General features: G+C 47.0%; 1 protein-coding gene across 2 annotated transcripts in view; it reads left to right on the top strand.

Moving 5' to 3' along the window:
• The window catches only part of LRRC26 (leucine rich repeat containing 26), a 68,365-nt gene that overhangs the window by 27,003 nt on the left and 23,710 nt on the right, over positions 1-17,652 (top strand). The window contains exon 1 of one of the 2 annotated variants that reach the window (XM_030206588.1): positions 1,142-2,055. The exons of the other annotated variant lie outside the window; for it this stretch is intronic. Within the exon in view, the coding sequence (XP_030062448.1) occupies positions 1,440-2,055 (616 nt within the window). The 5' untranslated portion in view covers positions 1,142-1,439. Of the gene's footprint in view, positions 1-1,141; positions 2,056-17,652 lie in introns of those variants that run through there. 2 annotated transcript variants of the gene reach the window in all.

Here is a 17,652-nt window from a genome sequence, read left to right as displayed (position 1 = left end):
ACTGGGCCGGGCCTGGGGCAAGGCTGGCCCCGTGGCCCCGCCCCCCCTCGAGGTCGCTGCTGCCACCACTCCCCTCCCCCCCCCCCAGGCTGCTGCCCTCCTCCGTCCGCCACCGGGCCCCCTGCATTGAAATCACAGCACCTCTCACCTCCGTGTGAAAGCGCTGCAGGCAGCAGCAGATCGCCTCCCTTCGGGCCTCCTTTCTTCCCTGTGTCCTGCCCTCATGGAAGTTACGTCAGACGAGGGTGGGACACAGGGAGGGAAGGAGGCCCGAAGGGAGGCGATCTGCTGTTTCCTGCAGCACTTTCACACGGAGGTGAGAGGCGCTTTGATTTCAATGCAGGGGGCCCGGCCTGGTGGTAGACAGTCGATGACGGAGCTGAGGGCGGGCGGGTGGGACTATGGCGCCGGGCCCCCTTTGGAGGCCCGGGCCCAGGGAATTTTGTCCCCCCTGCCCCCACCCATCGGCGGCTCTGACACAGCATTAAAGTACAAAATCATATGTTGTCTCATGTGGGACAAAACACAGAAGTTAGTATCTGAAGACACGCTTAATGGTTGTAATCTGCTGAAATAAAGAGTTTCTCCTGGATGGGTAGATTGCACATTTTCACAAATAGACAAATAAATTAGAACAGCTTCTCTTAGATTAGCTTCAGATAACTGGATGTGAACATGTGTTAATAAGATCATTCATGACTCAATATGTTTTATCAGGGCTTGGGCATGAGTGTGGTTCTGTAAGATCACTGCCAAGACTCTGGCAAAATTGAGCTGGCCATAGATTACAGTTTATTGGAATTATATACAAAAGTTTGAGCCTGCTCAGCCCATCTAACCTGAAACTCAAGTAATAAGTACATAAATATTGCCATACTGGGACAGACCAGGAAACAATTGCATTACCAGCCCTTAAATAAAACTACTGCGAATTAAAACTATCCACCGTGCCTTTATTTGAAAGGCATAATTATGTGGCCTCTGTCTGTCCTATCCGCATAATGCTTTTGCTGCCAATGACATGTTTCCCCAGGGTGGAGCTTTGCTTTTCTCTGTAAATAATCAGACTATACAGAGTGTACTAATAGGATTATCCTTGCAACAGGCCAAGGAATGTTTGTCTAAACCAGGTGACTTGGAAGTGTGTTTAAGAAGGTAGTTCACAAGAGTTTGAAAGTTGTCAGATGTAGGACAGTCAGACCCTGGGGCTTCTGAGCAAAGCAAGTTTCTAACTGCCTTCACAGAATGACTTAAATTGGTGTTTGACTGCATGGAAATCATTGAAGAAATGCTGTACTCCTTTCCTAGCTTCTCTGGTTGTTTTTCTACTGTGAATGATCTTGGATCCTAACACTTGAGTGCACAGATGCAACTGAAAAGTTTTTGAGAAGGACTTATTATAATACTCATTTAAATAACTGCTCCATACCAGTGCACAAATGGATCGTGGAAAGGCAATCACTTCTTTTCTTGCACTCCTTATTGTTCTAAGATGCTTCTCATCTTTTGCTTGCCCTGAAATTTGTATGTGTGATTCTGGGACTGTGGACTGCAAGAGCAAAGATCTGAGCTCTGTTCCTGTAGATGTGCCACGTAACTCCACCAGTCTTCTCTTGGGTTATAACAGGATTACTGTTCTCAGAGAAAGCACTTTTCTAAAGCAGCTGCAGTTGCAGCATCTAGAGTTACAAAATAATGATATATTTTATATCCACCCTAAGGCCTTTCAGAGCCTGCACAATCTCAGTCATTTAGATTTGAGCAGCAATCATTTAGTGTCTTTGAGTGAAGAAATGTTTAATCCTGTTAGGACCTTAACTTTCTTAAACTTGGGAAACAATGGCATTACTAATCTGTCTCCCAGGGCACTTCAGAGGGTCCTGAAATTGCAGTTTCTGTTTCTACACAATAATGCCTTGAGTGACCTCAGCGTTGGCATACTAAATGACCTGCCTTCCCTAAAGCATCTCAGACTGGATGGCAATCCTTGGACCTGTAACTGTCAAATTGAACCATTGTATATCTGGATCAATGGAAATATAGACAAAATTCAAGGTAAGGGGGCTGGAATCACTCACTAAAAATCTGCAGGATGATAGAAGGAAGCTACAGATGTTGACATTACATGGTACAATTATAGTTCCACCCAATTTCTTTACAATGCAAGCTTGTTGCTTGGCAGATTTTCCTACTGTGAAACTAGGTTCTCTCTCTCTCTCTCTCTCTCTCTCTCTTTCTCTCTCTGTCGGCCAATATTATCTTGCCATGGCAATGGCATAATGGCGATAGTGCCGGTGTGTGCCGTGTGCCATTTCCAGTGCTCACAAAACTTTTTTATTTTTTTTAGTGCCGGGGGCTTACCGGCAGTAATCGAGCATTGCTGCGTGCTGCCCGGTTACCAGTGGGATCATAGCAGGAGCCCTTAGGAGGCAGTAAGGGCTCCCCCAGGAAATGGTCATGCGGCAAGTACTTAACTTACCGCACAACCATTTCCATTTTTTAACATACTTTTACCACAACTTGGTAAAAGGGCCCCTTAGGTTACTGTTGAAAGAAAAGATGTTCATCTTTGTAATGAGCAAAGCCACTATTAAGCCATACTCTTCCCCTTTGGTCTCCCTTTGGCTGTATTCTTACTTTGGGTGTCTCAGGGTGCTGCTGTCTCTTCTCATGTGTCTTTCTTCTGCTGTTTGTTCATTCTTTTATTGGGTGTCCTGGTATGCTGCTGTCTTCTCTCCTGAGGTCTCTCATGTTGTTCATTTTATATTCATAATCTGGTTGTCTCTGTGTATTGTTGTCTTCAGCTGTTTGTTCATTTATAAGTTGGGTGTCTCAGGATGTTGCTGTCTTTTCCCTTGGGCCTCTCTTCTGCTGATTGTCAATTCATATAGTGGATACACTGAAGTGCTTCGGTCTGTTCCCCCTCTCTCCTACTGCTCATTTTGTGTTCTGGTCATATTCTGGTTGTCTGAGGATACTGCTTTCTCCTTCCCTGAGGTCTTTCTTCTGCTTGCTCATTCATAAACTGGGTGTCCCAGGATGCTGTTGTTTCCTCCTCCGAGGTGCTTCTTCTGCTGCTCTTTGTATTCATATTTTGTTTTTCTTTGGTGGGGGGGGGGGGGGGGCATTATGATGCAATGTAGTTAAGTATACATCAACTTAAGTATAACATTTCATAGACAAACAAATCTGAAACTTTTTGGCAGTTTCTCTGGTCATGTAGTAATTGTCACAGTCATATACAATTTTCAGTTTCCTTTATTTTATGAGTTGTGACAGGATCCTAGAAATTGTGGGAAGGCATCAATGATCTCTTTCTCTCTTGTTTTTAATGGAGTTTATTCTTATATGGCCCCCTCTGACCACCTAGTTTCAGAGAGGGCTGTAATTATGTGGGAATTATTTCTCTGATATTTCTACTTACCATAGGAAATATAATTGTTTGGACAGATGAGGCAACAGGGTTTCTATCTCCTTAAGTCCACCCCAAGATAGAGGACAGAAGCTATGTTCCTTCCAAAAGGATAGTCTTTATTCCAATATAGATAACAACAAAACAATCAGATAAAGCAATGTGGCAGGTAACAAATAGCAAAGAAATAGCAGGCTATAATAAAGTAGTAAGACAGGTAACAAATAGCAAAGAAAATTAGGCTATAATAAAGTAATGAGACAGTAGCATTTTGTTATGAGAGGTAATATGGGGACCACAGCTGCAAATACTGTCTGTAGAACATCTGACCCTCTGACTAGATACAGTTAGCAGGTGCCTTTATATACACTGGATTGAGCATAAATCCCCCTCCCAAGCCATACAGTTTGTGACTTCAGCAACTTTCTGTCTTACTTCATTGTTTACACAGAATGGTACATACTATCTGAATGTTTATAAAATTCAGCATCTTAAAATAGGTCAAAGTTTTCTTTTATAGAAGACTTTAGACGCCATTTTGTTATGGGAACTTTCTAGTACCCAGGGCTTATCAACGTGCTATCTAGATCCTCAACACTTCTCCACCTTCAAACCTTGTGGAGTAGTCTCAGTGGCACCTACTCCGTCAGGGAGGGTGGAATAATGCTCTTAAGAGTCAGAGTGATCTTGGATACACAGCTTTTCAAAGCTCTCAGCAAGATTGCTGCTGTATTACACAGAATGCTGAAGTCAGAGCTTTCAGAAAGATTCAGCCCTCAGCAAAAGTATAGCAAAGTTTGAGCCTTATAGCTATGCAGTTCATAAGTCATACATGACCTGTCAGTGGTCAGAAAAGAGCACATCAATTCATTCCCCTCTTGATGATTGAGAAATCATCACCTGTACAGATAATAAGCCACAGGGTGCCCAATTGATGAAGTTTGAAAACAAAGGAACCCAAACTAAACCTATCTATGCCTGGGGAGCTGAAATAAGCTCTAACCGGAGAAATCCATGTAACAAATAAATGGCTAAACCAGGAAAAATGCTGAAAATAAACTCAGACGGTACATACAATTTCATAAAGATGAGATCTAAAACAGAAAGTCAGCATAGAATGAACTGTGAAAGTTGTAGCATGGATGACATGGGAAAGTATAGGAAAGAAATAGCAAAATAACATCAGGAAAACGTATTGAATAAAAAAGCAAAATATATTTAGAAGAAGAATATATATAATATATATAATATTTCAACTAAAAGCAGTATAACCAGAATAAATGTCTTCCTTAAAAAAAAAAAGGTGTACTTGTGTTACAGGCAGTAAATGTACTAACAATAATAAAAGTAATAAGGTCAACAGCAGAACTTTCAAGAAGGAAGTGTATTCTGTATTGTACTAAGAGCAGAAGTAAGAAGTTTGAGGACAAACCCATGAGCACAGGGAATAATGCAACAGACAATTAAAGCCAAAACTAAAATGACAATCAAAATGGAGGTAAAAATAGACACGAAAAAGGATTTCCAGTTACCAAAAATTGTATCCCACCAGTATGTCCAGCTAGTATCAACACCTGAATTGCTAGCCAATTCGTTAGCTAGGACAGTAAGGCCTTGTAATGCCTTCATAACAGAACCATCAGGGTCAGTATTATTGGGAATATATGTACAACAATGACCATGAAGTACAATACAAACACCACCATCTTTGGCAAGGATTTGATCAAGAACAAGTCTATTTTCCCAAGCTACTCTACTAGTTGCATCAAGTTAGGCCGCTAAACCTTGAATGGCATTTCTAGTAAAGTTTATGAATCTTTGTTGATTATAATAGATGTAATTAATCCAATCAACATTTTTGTTAACAGTTACGCACCAAAACAAAGTAGACTCTAGACCTGCCCGTACCTGATTTCTGGCTTTAAATTGATCAGGTACCCCTCTTGCAACTCCTATAGTGTCTATATAGACAGTGTCATCAGGAGAGTTAGGAACGTGTCTTTTGACACAAGATATCTGGTGAGGATAGGCAATTACAATTGGTATAACTAATTAAACTAGAGCACATATACCAGACCATTGGAATAGCAAAATGGGATATAGTATTTTGGTTCCACAATACCACCATACATCAGAACGTGGAATAGAGAGGCTAGAGAAATTACTACTACTACTACTATTTAGCATTTCTATAGCGCTACAAGGCATACGCAGCACTGCATAAACATAGAAGAAAGACAGTCCCTGCTCAAAGAGCTTACAATCTAATAGACAAATAAATAAAGTAAGCAAATCAAATCAATTAATGTGAACGGGAAGGAAGAGAGGAGGGTAGGTGGAGGCAAGTGGTTACAAGTGGTTACGAGTCAAACGCAATGTTAAAGAGGTGGGCTTTCAGTCTAGATTTAAAGGTGGCCAAGGATGGGGCAAGACGTATGGGCTCAGGAAGTTTATTCCAGGCATAGGGTGCAGCGAGACAGAAGGCGCGAAGTCTGGAGTTGGCAGTAGTGGAGAAGGGAACAGATAAGAAGGATTTATCCATGGAGCGGAGTGCACGGGAAGGGGTGTAGGGAAGGACGAGTGTGGAGAGATACTGGGGAGCAGCAGAGTGAGTTCATTTATAGGTTAGTAGAAGAAGTTTGAACAGGATGCGAAAACGGATAGGGAGCCAGTGAAGGGTCTTGAGGAGAGGGGTAGTATGAGTAAAGTGACCCTGGCGGAAGACGAGACGGGCAGCAGAGTTTTGAACCGACTGGAGAGGGGAGAGGTGACTAAGTGGGAGGCCAGCAAGAAGCAGATTGCAGTAGTCTAAACAAGAGGTGACAAGGGTGTGGATGAGGGTTTTGGTAGAGTGCTCAGAAAGAAAGGGGCGGATTTTACGGATGTTGTAAAGAAAGAAACGACAGGTCTTGGCAATCTGCTGGATATGAGCAGAGAAGGAGAGAGAAGAGTCAAAGATGACCCCAAGGTTTCAAGCTGAGGAGACAGGGAGAATGAGAGAGCCATCAACAGAAATAGAAAACGGGGGGAGTGGGGAGGTGGGTTTGGGGGGGAAAATGAGAAGCTCGGTTTTGGTCATATTTAATTTCAGGTGGCGTTGAGACATCCAGACAGCAATGTCAGACAAGCACGCTGAAACTTTGGTTTGGATGCAAGGTGAGATATCAGGGGTAGAAAGGTAGATTTGGGAGTCATCAGCATAGAGATGGTAGGAAAAGCCATGGGATGAGATTAATGAACCAAGGGAAGAAGTGTAGATAGAAAAGAGGAGGGGACCAAGAACAGAACCCTGAGGTACGCCGACAGGCAGAGGGATAGAAGTAGAAGAGGATCCACCAGAGTGAACACTAAAGGTGCGGAGGGAGAGGTAGGAAGAGAACCAGGAAAGGACAGAGCCCTGGAATCCAAGTGAGGACAGGGTATTGAGAAGTATGCTGTGATCGACAGTGTCAAAAGCAGCGGAAAGATAAAGAAGAATGAGTATGGAATATTGACCTCTGGATTTAGCCAGTAATAGGTCATTGGAGACTTTAGTAAGCGCAGTTTTGGTTGAGTGGAGAGGGTGAAAACCAGATTGTAGTGGGTCAAGAATAGCATGTGAGGAGAGAAAATCAAGGCAGCGGCGGTGAACAGCACACTCAAGTAATTTGGAGAGAAAAGGAAGGAGGGAGATGGGTCGGTAATTAGAGGGACAAGTAGGGTCGCGTGAAGGCTTCTTAAGGAGAGGTGTGACCACAGCATGTTTAAAGGCAGCAGGGACAGTCGCAGTGGAAAGTGAGAGGTTGAGAATGTGACAGATAAAAGGAATAAGAGCAGGAGAGATGGCATTAAGAAGGTGGGTGGGAATGGGATCAGAGGAACAGGTGGTACATTTTGAGGAAGAAAGGAGAAGTGTAGTTTCCTCAATAGTAACTTCAGGAAAGGAGGAAAGGGAATGAGGGGAAGGAGAGAGAGGGGAACGGACTAGTGGAGGGAGAGGTGGTGAGGTAGAGAAAGCAAGGTTTATCTTTTGAACCTTGTTGTGAAAGAATTCAGCAAGGGTCTGAGGAGATAATGAAGGGGGAGTTGGGGGAGGGGGCACCTTGAGGAGAGAGTTCAATGTGGTGAAGAGAAGTCGAGGATTAGAGCCAAGAGAGTTGGTCAGTTGGATATAATAATCCTGTTTGGCACGTAAAAGAGCAGATTGGAAGGAGGTCAGCATGAACTTAAAGTGTAAGAAATCAACAAGGGCCCGAGATTTCCACCAGAGTTGTTCGGCGGAGCGGGTACAGGAACGTAGGTAGCGGATATTAGAAGTCAGCCAAGGTTGGGGTTTTGTACGCCTTACAGGGCGGGTCATCAAAGGTGCAAGAGTGTCTAAGGCAGAGGATAGAGTATTGTTGTAAGAAGAAACAGCCTCGTTGACAGACGTGGATGGTGCCACAGTAGAGAGGAGGTTTGAAACATGGGAGGATAGAGATGAAGGGTCAATATCGTGAAGATTCCTAGATAAATTAGATAAGATAGGACGGGACTGGGAGGGAGGAGATTTAAGTGTGAAAGTTATAGGATGGTGATCAGAGGAGGAAAGATCAGCGGCAAGGAAACTAGAGGGTGAACAGTTGGAGGAGAAGATGAGATCAAGACAGTGACCATTTTGATGAGTGGGGGAGGTGGAGCATAGTTGGAGATTAAAGGAGGACGTTAAAGCGAGTAACTTGGAAATATAAGAGTTGGAAGGATCATTAGCAGGAATATTAAAGTCACCAAGGATGAGAGAGGGGGAGGAAGAATCATGGAAGAAGGCAAGCCAGGCGTCAAAGTCACTGAGAAAGGATGAAAGGGACTTATCAGGGGGACGATAAATGACCGCTATTCGAAGAGGCAGAGGAGAGAAAAGCTGGATAGAGTGGACTTCAAAGGAGGAAAAACAGTGAGATTGAGGTGGAAGAAGGGGTTGAAATCTGGAGGAGGGAGAGAGAAGTAGTCCAACACCGCCCCTAAGGCCAGCAGGGCGAGGAGTATGTGAAAATAGATAACCGCCATGGCACAGGGCTGCGACTGAAGCAGAGTCATCAGGGCAGAGCCAGGTTTCTGTTATGGCGAGCAGATGGAGGTGACGCGAGATAAAGAGGTCCTGGATATAGGCGAGTTTGTTACAGATAGAGCGGGCATTCCATAGAGTGCAAGAGAAGGGCAGAGAAGAGGAGGGGAGTAGAGAAATAGAGATGAGGTTAGAGAGGTCGCGGTGAGATCTGTAGAGTTGGGATAATAGTTGGTGAGGGGGGGCCAGGATTGGGATTGATGTCACCGGCTGAGAGTAAGAGAAGGAGTAAAAGAGAGCGGAGGAGAGTAGGAGAGGTGTGGCCACGAAGGCGAGAGGTATTTAGGTGGAATGGGGAAGGCAAAATGGACGGAAGAAAGAGGCAGAGATTAAAAGCCAAGAGGGAGGAAGAGGGTAGGAGAGAAGGTGAGGTGATGAAGTCGATGGATGGGCAGTGAGTTCCTGTAGCGTAGAGAGGTAGGGGGTGAGGGAAAAGATTAGGAAGGGACAGAGCTAGGAAGAGAATGTGAATAGGGGCCATAAATGACTGAGGTACTTTAGCAACTGGGAAGAAGATTAGATACATAGTAACATAGTAGATGACGGCAGAAAAAGACCTGCACGGTCCATCCAGTCTGCCCAACAAGATAACTCATATTTGCTGCTTTTTGTGTATACCCTACTTTGATTTGTACCTGTGCTCTTCAGGGCACAGACCGTATAAGTCTGCCCCGCACTATCCCCGCCTCCCAACCACCAGCCCCACCTCCCAACCACCGGCTCTGGCACAGGCACAGACCATATAAGTCTGTCCAGCACTATCCCCGCCTCCCAACCACCAGTCCCGCTTCCCACCACCGGCTCTGGCACAGACCGTATAAGTCTGCCCAGCCCTATCCCCGCCTCCCAACCACCAGCAAGAATTTATTTATAATTTAAATACCCTCCATCCACATGGTTTAAATGCTGATACAGACTTGTCTGTTTTTCTATAACCCTTTTTATGATCGCTTTTTCTAAGAATCAATATTATATATTAGATAGGCATCTAAGACATCCACCATACATCCATTTTTTATTATTTATTTTTTTATGTCATTCCGATTTTTCATTCAATATTTATTTGATTTTACAGGCTCTTAGGTGTATCTTTCATTTTTCAAATAAAGGGGGCAAGTCCTATTAGTGGCATGTCGCTGTTAATTTATTATTTTATTATTTTTTTAAATAAAGGGGGCAAGTCCTATTAATGGCACGTCGCTGTTAATTTATTTATTTATTCAGACATTCCGTTTGTATCAGTGACATTCTTTGAACTCTGACCTTTTTGGTTTCGTTTTGCTGGCTATTTAATCTTTCTTGGTTTTCCCCCGTCTCTCTCTTTTTTTTAAAATATAGGAAAAACTAATTCACTAAAAGGAAAATATTTTATTTATATCACCTCTTAGCCAACAGAATTTCTTTTTAGCAGCCTGAGATACGGAGATTGTGACGTCACTGGCTATAAAAGATACATATAAATATATTTTTTATACACCCCGTTTTTAAATATCCTTCATTTTGCATGGTCCATTCTTTCTTCGGCTGTCACTAATCATATATTACTGGTCCCAACTATAAAATATGGCGGGACTATCGCGTCCTTGAGGCTGACCTTTGACCCCCTGTTTCCTGTTTTAAGCTTCCTCTGTTTGCTGTGAGCTTTTTTTCAGCAATCTCAGAGATACGTGACCGAAGTACTGGCTCTATGTAAGTAGCATTCTCCGAGGACAAGCAGGCTGCTTGTTCTCACTGATGGGTGACGTCCACGGCAGCCCCTCCAATCGAAAACTTCACTAGCAAAGGTCTTTGCTAGTCCTCGCGCGCTCATGCGCACCGCACATGCGCGGCCGTCTTCCCGCCCGAACCGGCTCGTGTTCGTCAGTCTTCTTTTGTCCGCGCTCGGTACGGTCGTGTTTTCGCCATGTCGGGCCCCGCAAAGTCGACCTCGCGCGTTCGTCGTGTGTTTTCAAAGAGAAAAAAATTATAATCCTTTCTGTGTGGGAAAAGACTCTTGGTCTTTTCTTCCCCCGCTATTTTCAGCTTTCGCCCCGGTAAGTTTTCTTTCGTCGTCGGGGTAGGCCACTTTTAGGCCTCGGGTCGAAGTTTTCTTCCCCTTGTTTTTTCGGTGCCTTTTCCGTCATTTCGACTTTTGATCTCGCCGGCGTGATTTTTCCGCCCATGACATCGAAGTCTACCAGCGGCTTCAAGAAGTGCACCCAGTGCGCCCGGGTCATCTCGCTCACTGACAGGCACGCGTCGTGTCTTCAGTGCTTGGGGGCTGGGCACCGCCCGCAGGCCTGTAGTCTGTGTTCCCTTTTGCAAAAGCGGACTCAGGTAGCGAGATTGGCCCAGTGGAACGTTTTGTTCTCGGGCTCTTCGTCGGCATCGGCACCGGGGGTATCGAGTGCATCGACGTCTTAAGCGTCCAGAGCTTCATCCTCGGCCGCCAGTATATCGAGTGCATCGAGGCATCGGACCTCTGCATCGGCGCCGAGACATCGGATAGCTGCATCGACGTCGGTGGTACCGGGACCTCGTCTGCTGATGTCGTCGGACGGTGGTGCTTCGTCTGGAGTGCAGGTGAGGGCTGTCCATTCCCCTGCTGGTGGCGGTGAGCCTTCGGGTGAGTCTCCCCCTACCCTGAGGGCTCCTGCGGTACAGCCCCCCCGAGACCGGCCTCCTTCGGCCTCGGCCCCGAGGAAGCGACGACTGGATTCTACGTCCTCCTCGTCGGTGCCGGGAAGCTCCGGTGACATGCTTCGTTCCAAGAAATCGAAGAAACATCGTCATCGGTCTCCTTCCCGGGTTGGCACCGAGAGCTCTGGGTCGCCGAGGGAGTCGGCACCCAGCAGGCATCGGCACCGAGAGGACCGCTCACCCTCTGTCCAGGAGGTGTCGATGCGCTCCACTCTGGACAGCCCGGAGCAGCCTCCACGCCCGGAACAGGTTCTGACGTCGACGCCTGCATCGACCTCCATGCCTTTCTCTGCAGCCGCTCTGAACGAGAGCCTCCGGGCCGTTCTCCCAGAGATTCTGGGAGAGCTGTTGCGCCCTACCCCTCCGGTACCGGCGGTGCTTGCGCCGCCGGTACCGTCGAGCGTGGCGCCGGCTGGCCCATTGCCCGAGGTGAGGTCTCCGGCGTCGGTGCCGCGTGCGGTACCGGCTGCCGTCGCCTCCCAGGAAGGCTCCCCGACTACGTCGGCGGAGGGAGCTTCGCCGATGCGGGCGAGGGAGTCTACCTCTCGATGCCCCCATCGTGGACGTGGCTCCACAGAGTCGAGTCGGGCATGGTTGCAGACACAGGTCCGTGAACTTGTGTCTGACACCGAGGGTGAGGCCTCGTGGGAAGAGGAAGAAGACCCCAGATATTTCTCTGACGAGGAGTCTGAGGGTCTTCCTTCCGATCCCACTCCCTCTCCTGAGAGACAGCTTTCTCCTCCCGAGAGTCTGTCTTTTGCTTCCTTTGTCCGGGAGATGTCTACGGCCATCCCCTTCCCGGTGGTTGTGGAGGACGAGCCCAGGGCTGAAATGTTTGAGCTCCTGGACTATCCTTCTCCACCTAAGGAAGCATCCATTGTACCCATGCACCATGTCCTAAAAAAGACATTGCTGGCGAACTGGACCAAGCCTTTAACTAATCCCCACATCCCCAAGAAGATCGAGTCCCAGTACCGGATCCATGGGGACCCAGATCTGATGCGCACTCAGTTGCCTCATGATTCTGGAGTTGTGGATCTGGCCCTAAAGAAGGCTAAGAGTTCTAGGGAGCATGCTTCGGCGCCCCCGGGCAAGGACTCTAGAACCTTAGACTCCTTAGGGAGGAAGGCCTACCATTCCTCAATGCTCGTGGCCAAAATTCAGTCCTACCAGCTCTACACGAGCATACACATGCGGAACAATGTGCGGCAGTTGGCGGGCTTGGTTGATGCGCTCCCCCCTGAGCAAGCCAAGCCTTTTCAGGAGGTGGTCAGGCAGCTGAAGGCGTGCAGAAAATTCCTGGCCAGAGGGGTGTATGACACCTTTGATGTTGCGTCCAGGGCCGCTGCTCAAGGTGTAGTGATGCGCAGGCTCTCATGGCTGCGTGCCTCCGACCTGGAGAATAGAATCCAGCAGCGGATTGCGGACTCGCCTTGCCATGCGGATAACATTTTTGGAGAGAAAGTCGAACAGGTGGTAGAGCAGCTCCACCAGCGGGACACCGCATTCGACAAGTTCTTCCGCCGGCAGCCTTCAGCCTCTACCTCTACAGGTAGAAGATTTTTTTGGGGAAGGAAGACTGTTCCCTACTCTTCTGGCAAGCGTAGGTACAATCCTCCTTCTCGACAGCCTGCGGCCCAGGCTAAGCCCCAGCGCGCTCGCTCTCGTCAGCAGCGTGCGCCTCAGCAAGGCCCCTCGGCTCCCCAGCAAAAGCAAGGGACGAGCTTTTGACTGGCTCCAGCAGAGCATAGCCGACATCAACGTGTCAGTGCCGGGCGACCTGCCAGTCAGAGGGAGGTTGAAAGCTTTTCACCAAAGGTGGCCTCTCATAACCTCCGATCAGTGGGTTCTCCAAATAGTCCGGCAAGGATACACCCTCAATTTGGCCTCAAAACCTCCAAATTGTCCACCGGGAGCTCAGTCTTACAGCTTCCAGCACAAGCAGGTACTTGCAGAGGAACTCTCCGCCCTTCTCAGCGCCAATGCAGTCGAGCCCGTGCCATCCGGGCAAGAAGGGCTGGGATTCTATTCCAGGTACTTCCTTGTGGAAAAGAAAACAGGAGGGATGCGTCCCATCCTAGACCTAAGGGCCCTGAACAAATATCTGATCAAAGAAAAGTTCAGGATGCTTTCCCTGGGCACCCTCCTTCCCATGATTCAGGAAAACGATTGGCTATGCTCTCTGGACTTGAAGGATGCCTACACACACATCCCGATACTGCCAGCTCACAGACAGTATCTGTGATTTCAGCTGGGCACACGTCACTTCCAGTACTGTGTGCTACCCTTTGGGCTCGCCTCTGCGCCCAGGGTGTTCACAAAGTGCTTGGCTGTAGTAGCAGCGGCACTTCGCAGGCTGGGGGTGCACGTGTTCCCATATCTCGACGATTGGCTGGTGAAGAACACATCCGAGGCAGGAGCCCTGCAGTCCATGCAGATGACTATTCGCCTCCTGGAGCTACTGGGGTTTGTGATAAATTATCCAAAGTCCCATCTTCTCCCAGTGCAGAGACTCGAATTCATAGGAGCTCTGCTGGATTCTCGGACGGCTTGCGCCTATCTCCCAGAGACGAGAGCCAACAACTTGTTGTCCCTCGTCTCCCGGGTGCGAGCGTCCCAGCAGATCACAGCTCGGCAGATGTTGAGATTGCTAGGCCACATGGCCTCCACAGTCCATGTGACTCCCATGGCCCGCCTTCACATGAGATCTGCTCAATGGACCCTAGCTTCCCAGTGGTTCCAGGCTGCTGGGGATCTAGAAGACGTAATCCACCTGTCCACGAGTTTTCTCGAATCCCTGTATTGGTGGACGATTTGGTCCAATTTGACTCTGGGACGTCCTTTCCAAATTCCTCAGCCACAAAAAGTGCTGACCACGGATGCGTCTCTCCTGGGCTGGGGAGCTCATGTCGATGGGCTTCACACCCAAGGAAGCTGGTCCCTCCAGGAACGCAATCTGCAGATCAATCTTCTGGAGTTGCGAGCGATCTGGAACGCTCTGAAGGCTTTCAGAGATCGGCTGTCCCACCAAATTATCCAAATTCAGACAGACAACCAGGTTGCCATGTACTACGTCAACAAGCAGGGGGGCACCGGATCTCGCCCCCTGTGTCAGGAAGCCGTCAGCATGTGGCTCTGGGCTCGCCGTCACGGCATGGTGCTCCAAGCCACATATCTGGCAGGCGTAAACAACAGTCTGGCCGACAGGTTGAGCAGGATTATGCAACCTCACGAGTGGTCGCTCAATTCCCGTGTAGTGCGGCAGATCTTCCAGGTGTGGGGCACCCCCTTGGTAGACCTCTTCGCATCTCGAGCCAACCACAAAGTCCCTCAGTTCTGTTCCAGGCTTCAGGCCCACGGCAGATTGGCATCGGATGCCTTCCTCCTGGACTGGGGGGAGGGTCTGCTGTATGCTTATCCTCCCATACCTCTGGTGGGGAAGACTTTGTTGAAACTCAAGCAAGATCGAGGCACCATGATTCTGATTGCTCCTTTTTGGCCGCGTCAGATCTGGTTCCCTCTTCTTCTGGAGTTGTCCTCCGAAGAACCGTGGAGATTGGAGTGTTTTCCGACCCTCATCACACAGGACGAAGGGGCGCTTCTGCATCCCAACCTCCGGTCCCTGGCTCTCACGGCCTGGATGTTGAGAGCGTAGACTTTGCCTCTTTGGGTCTGTCAGAGGGTGTCTCCCGCATCTTGCTTGCTTCCAGGAAAGATTCCACTAAGAGGAGTTACTTCTTTCTATGGAGGAGGTTTGCCGTCTGGTGTGACAGCAAGGCCCTAGATCCTCGCTCTTGTCCTACACAGACCCTGCTTGAATACCTTCTGTACTTGTCTGAGTCTGGTCTCAAGACTAACTCTGTAAGGGTCCACCTTAGCGCAATCAGTGCATACCATTACCGTGTGGAAGGTAAGCCGATCTCAGGACAGCCTTTAGTTGTTTGCTTCATGAGAGGTTTGCTGTTGTCAAAGCCCCCTGTCAAGCCTCCTACAGTGTCATGGGATCTCAATGTCGTTCTCACCCAGCTGATGAAACCTCCTTTTGAGCCACTGAATTCCTGCCATCTGAAGTACTTGACCTGGAAGGTCATTTTCTTGGTGGCAGTTACTTCAGCTCGTAGAATTAGTGAGCTTCAGGCCCTGGTAGCCCAGGCCCCTTACACCAAATTTCATCATAACAGAGTAGTCCTCCACACTCACCCTTCTTGCCAAAGGTTGTGTCGGAGTTCCATCTGAACCAGTCAATAGTCTTGCCAACATTCTTTCCCCGTCCTCATTCCTGCCCTGCTGAACGTCAGCTGCACACATTGGACTGCAAGAGAGCATTGGCCTTCTATCTGGAGCGGACACAGCCCAACAGACAGTCCGCCCAATTGTTTGTTTCTTTTGATCCCAATAGGAGGGGAGTGGCTGTGGGGAAACGCACCATATCCAATTGGCTAGCAGATTGCATTTCCTTTACTTACGCCCAGGCGGGGCTGGCTCTTGAGGGTCATGTCACGGCTCATAATGTTAGAGCCATGGCTGCGTCGGTAGCCCACTTGAAGTCAGCCTCTATTGAAGAAATTTGCAAAGCTGCGACGTGGTCATCTGTCCACACATTCACATCTCATTACTGCCTGCAGCAGGATACCCGACGCGACAGTCGGTTCGGGCAGTCAGTTCTTCAGAACCTGTTTGGGCTTTAGGATCCAACTCCACCCCCCGAGGGCCCTGTTTGTTCTGTTCCAGGCTGCACTCTCAGTTAGTTGGTAAATTTTTTAGGTCAATCTCAGTTATGTCCTCGCCGTTGCGAGGCCCAATTGACCATGGTTGTTGTTTTGAGTGAGCCTGGGGGCTAGGGATACCCCATCAGTGAGAACAAGCAGCCTGTTTGTCCTCGGAGAAAGCGAATGCTACATACCTGTAGAAGGTATTCTCCGAGGACAGCAGGCTGATTGTTCTCACAAACCCGCCCACCTCCCCTTTGGAGTTGTGTCTTCCCTTGCTTTGTTTTGCTACATATGGGACTGACGAACACGAGCCGGTTTGGGCGGGAAGACGGCCGCGCATGCGCGGTGCGCATGAGCGCACGAGGACTAGCAAAGACCTTTGCTAGTGAAGTTTCCGATTTGGAGGGGCTGCCGTGGACGTCACCCATCAGTGAGAACAATCAGCCTGCTGTCCTCGGAGAATACCTTCTACAGGTATGTAGCATTCGCTTTTCTGTCTCAACGCTTTTTTAACGGCGAACCCGAAATGGATTTAAAAATATACAAGTTGTTACTATCGATCTTCTTATAAACAGTGCATAGAATTACGTTACTAATTGTACATAGAGGCATATACATTATCGTCTCCACCTTTTTCTTATTAGATCAGCGGATCATGTTTTGAAATCTCTGACTCAGCTGTTTTTTTTCCAAACCAATCCACTATACATGCGAGTCCAATACACTTTTTTAAAAAAAATTCAGGTTCTTTATTTCAGCATATAACATTGATATTTACTCATAAAAATCTTTTTAAATTAACAGGACTTCTTCAATTTGCCTTATTTTTGGCAGCAAAGGATTTTTTGTATAGGTGGGTGTCTTAGCCTACGTTAGTTCATTCTTATGTATACTTATGATCCATCATAAATTATAGGATATAGCTGTTCCTTTTCTTTTGATTTCTGTTTTATCAATATTTAATATAATTTTAGATGATGTTTTCTATATATGTATTGCCCAAACGATAAGTGCTATATATAGGGCATGTTTTGATATATATCATTTTAGATTTATGTATGTATACTTATTTATATGATATATTTGTTGTGTGTGCATATACATGTATGTGTATATATATTATATATGTTTCCTATATATGTAATATTATAACAGATAATTCAGCAATTTTATTTATTTTTTTAAATATTTTTTATAGCCCCTGAAGCAGCCCAGTTGGGCGAAACATGGCCTGTGTCGGGCTGTTTGTATTCATATAAATATTGCTGTATTGTTTAAATAAATTACATTTCATTTCTACACGATCTGCTTCTTTTTGCTTTCCATCTTGGAGTTTGCAGACCGTCTGCCTTCGTGCTTTCTTGTACCATAAATATTACACTGGCCAGAACCTAATACACCAATATACCACCCATACGGAAAATGCAGACCGTCAACAATATGAAACAAGGGATCATATCATCACAATTCTCATGTAGAGCCACAAAACACCCTAATTCATGTTTAATGTGGGATAAAATGCCATAAATAAGTAAATAAATATAAACTTTTAATGTTGAGCACCTGATTCTCAAAGAGGACATATTCCAAACACTATAATGAAAATAAAATGATCTTTTCTACCTTTGTTGTCTGGTTGTCCGATTCTGCTGCTATCTGTTCTCAGTGCAGGTCAGGAAGTCATCCTCGTTAAATATCTCCCTGGCAACCCAGCCAACCCCCCCCTCCCCCTGCTCTCCCAGCAGTAAGATAAACAAACCATAAAC

The sequence above is a fragment of the Microcaecilia unicolor genome, chromosome 6 (genome assembly GCF_901765095.1).
Source record: "Microcaecilia unicolor chromosome 6, aMicUni1.1, whole genome shotgun sequence".
Taxonomy (NCBI): Eukaryota; Metazoa; Chordata; class Amphibia; order Gymnophiona; family Siphonopidae; genus Microcaecilia; species Microcaecilia unicolor.
The sequence above is the reverse complement of the archived record's forward strand: the minus strand, read 5'-3'. Positions and strand labels throughout refer to the sequence as shown.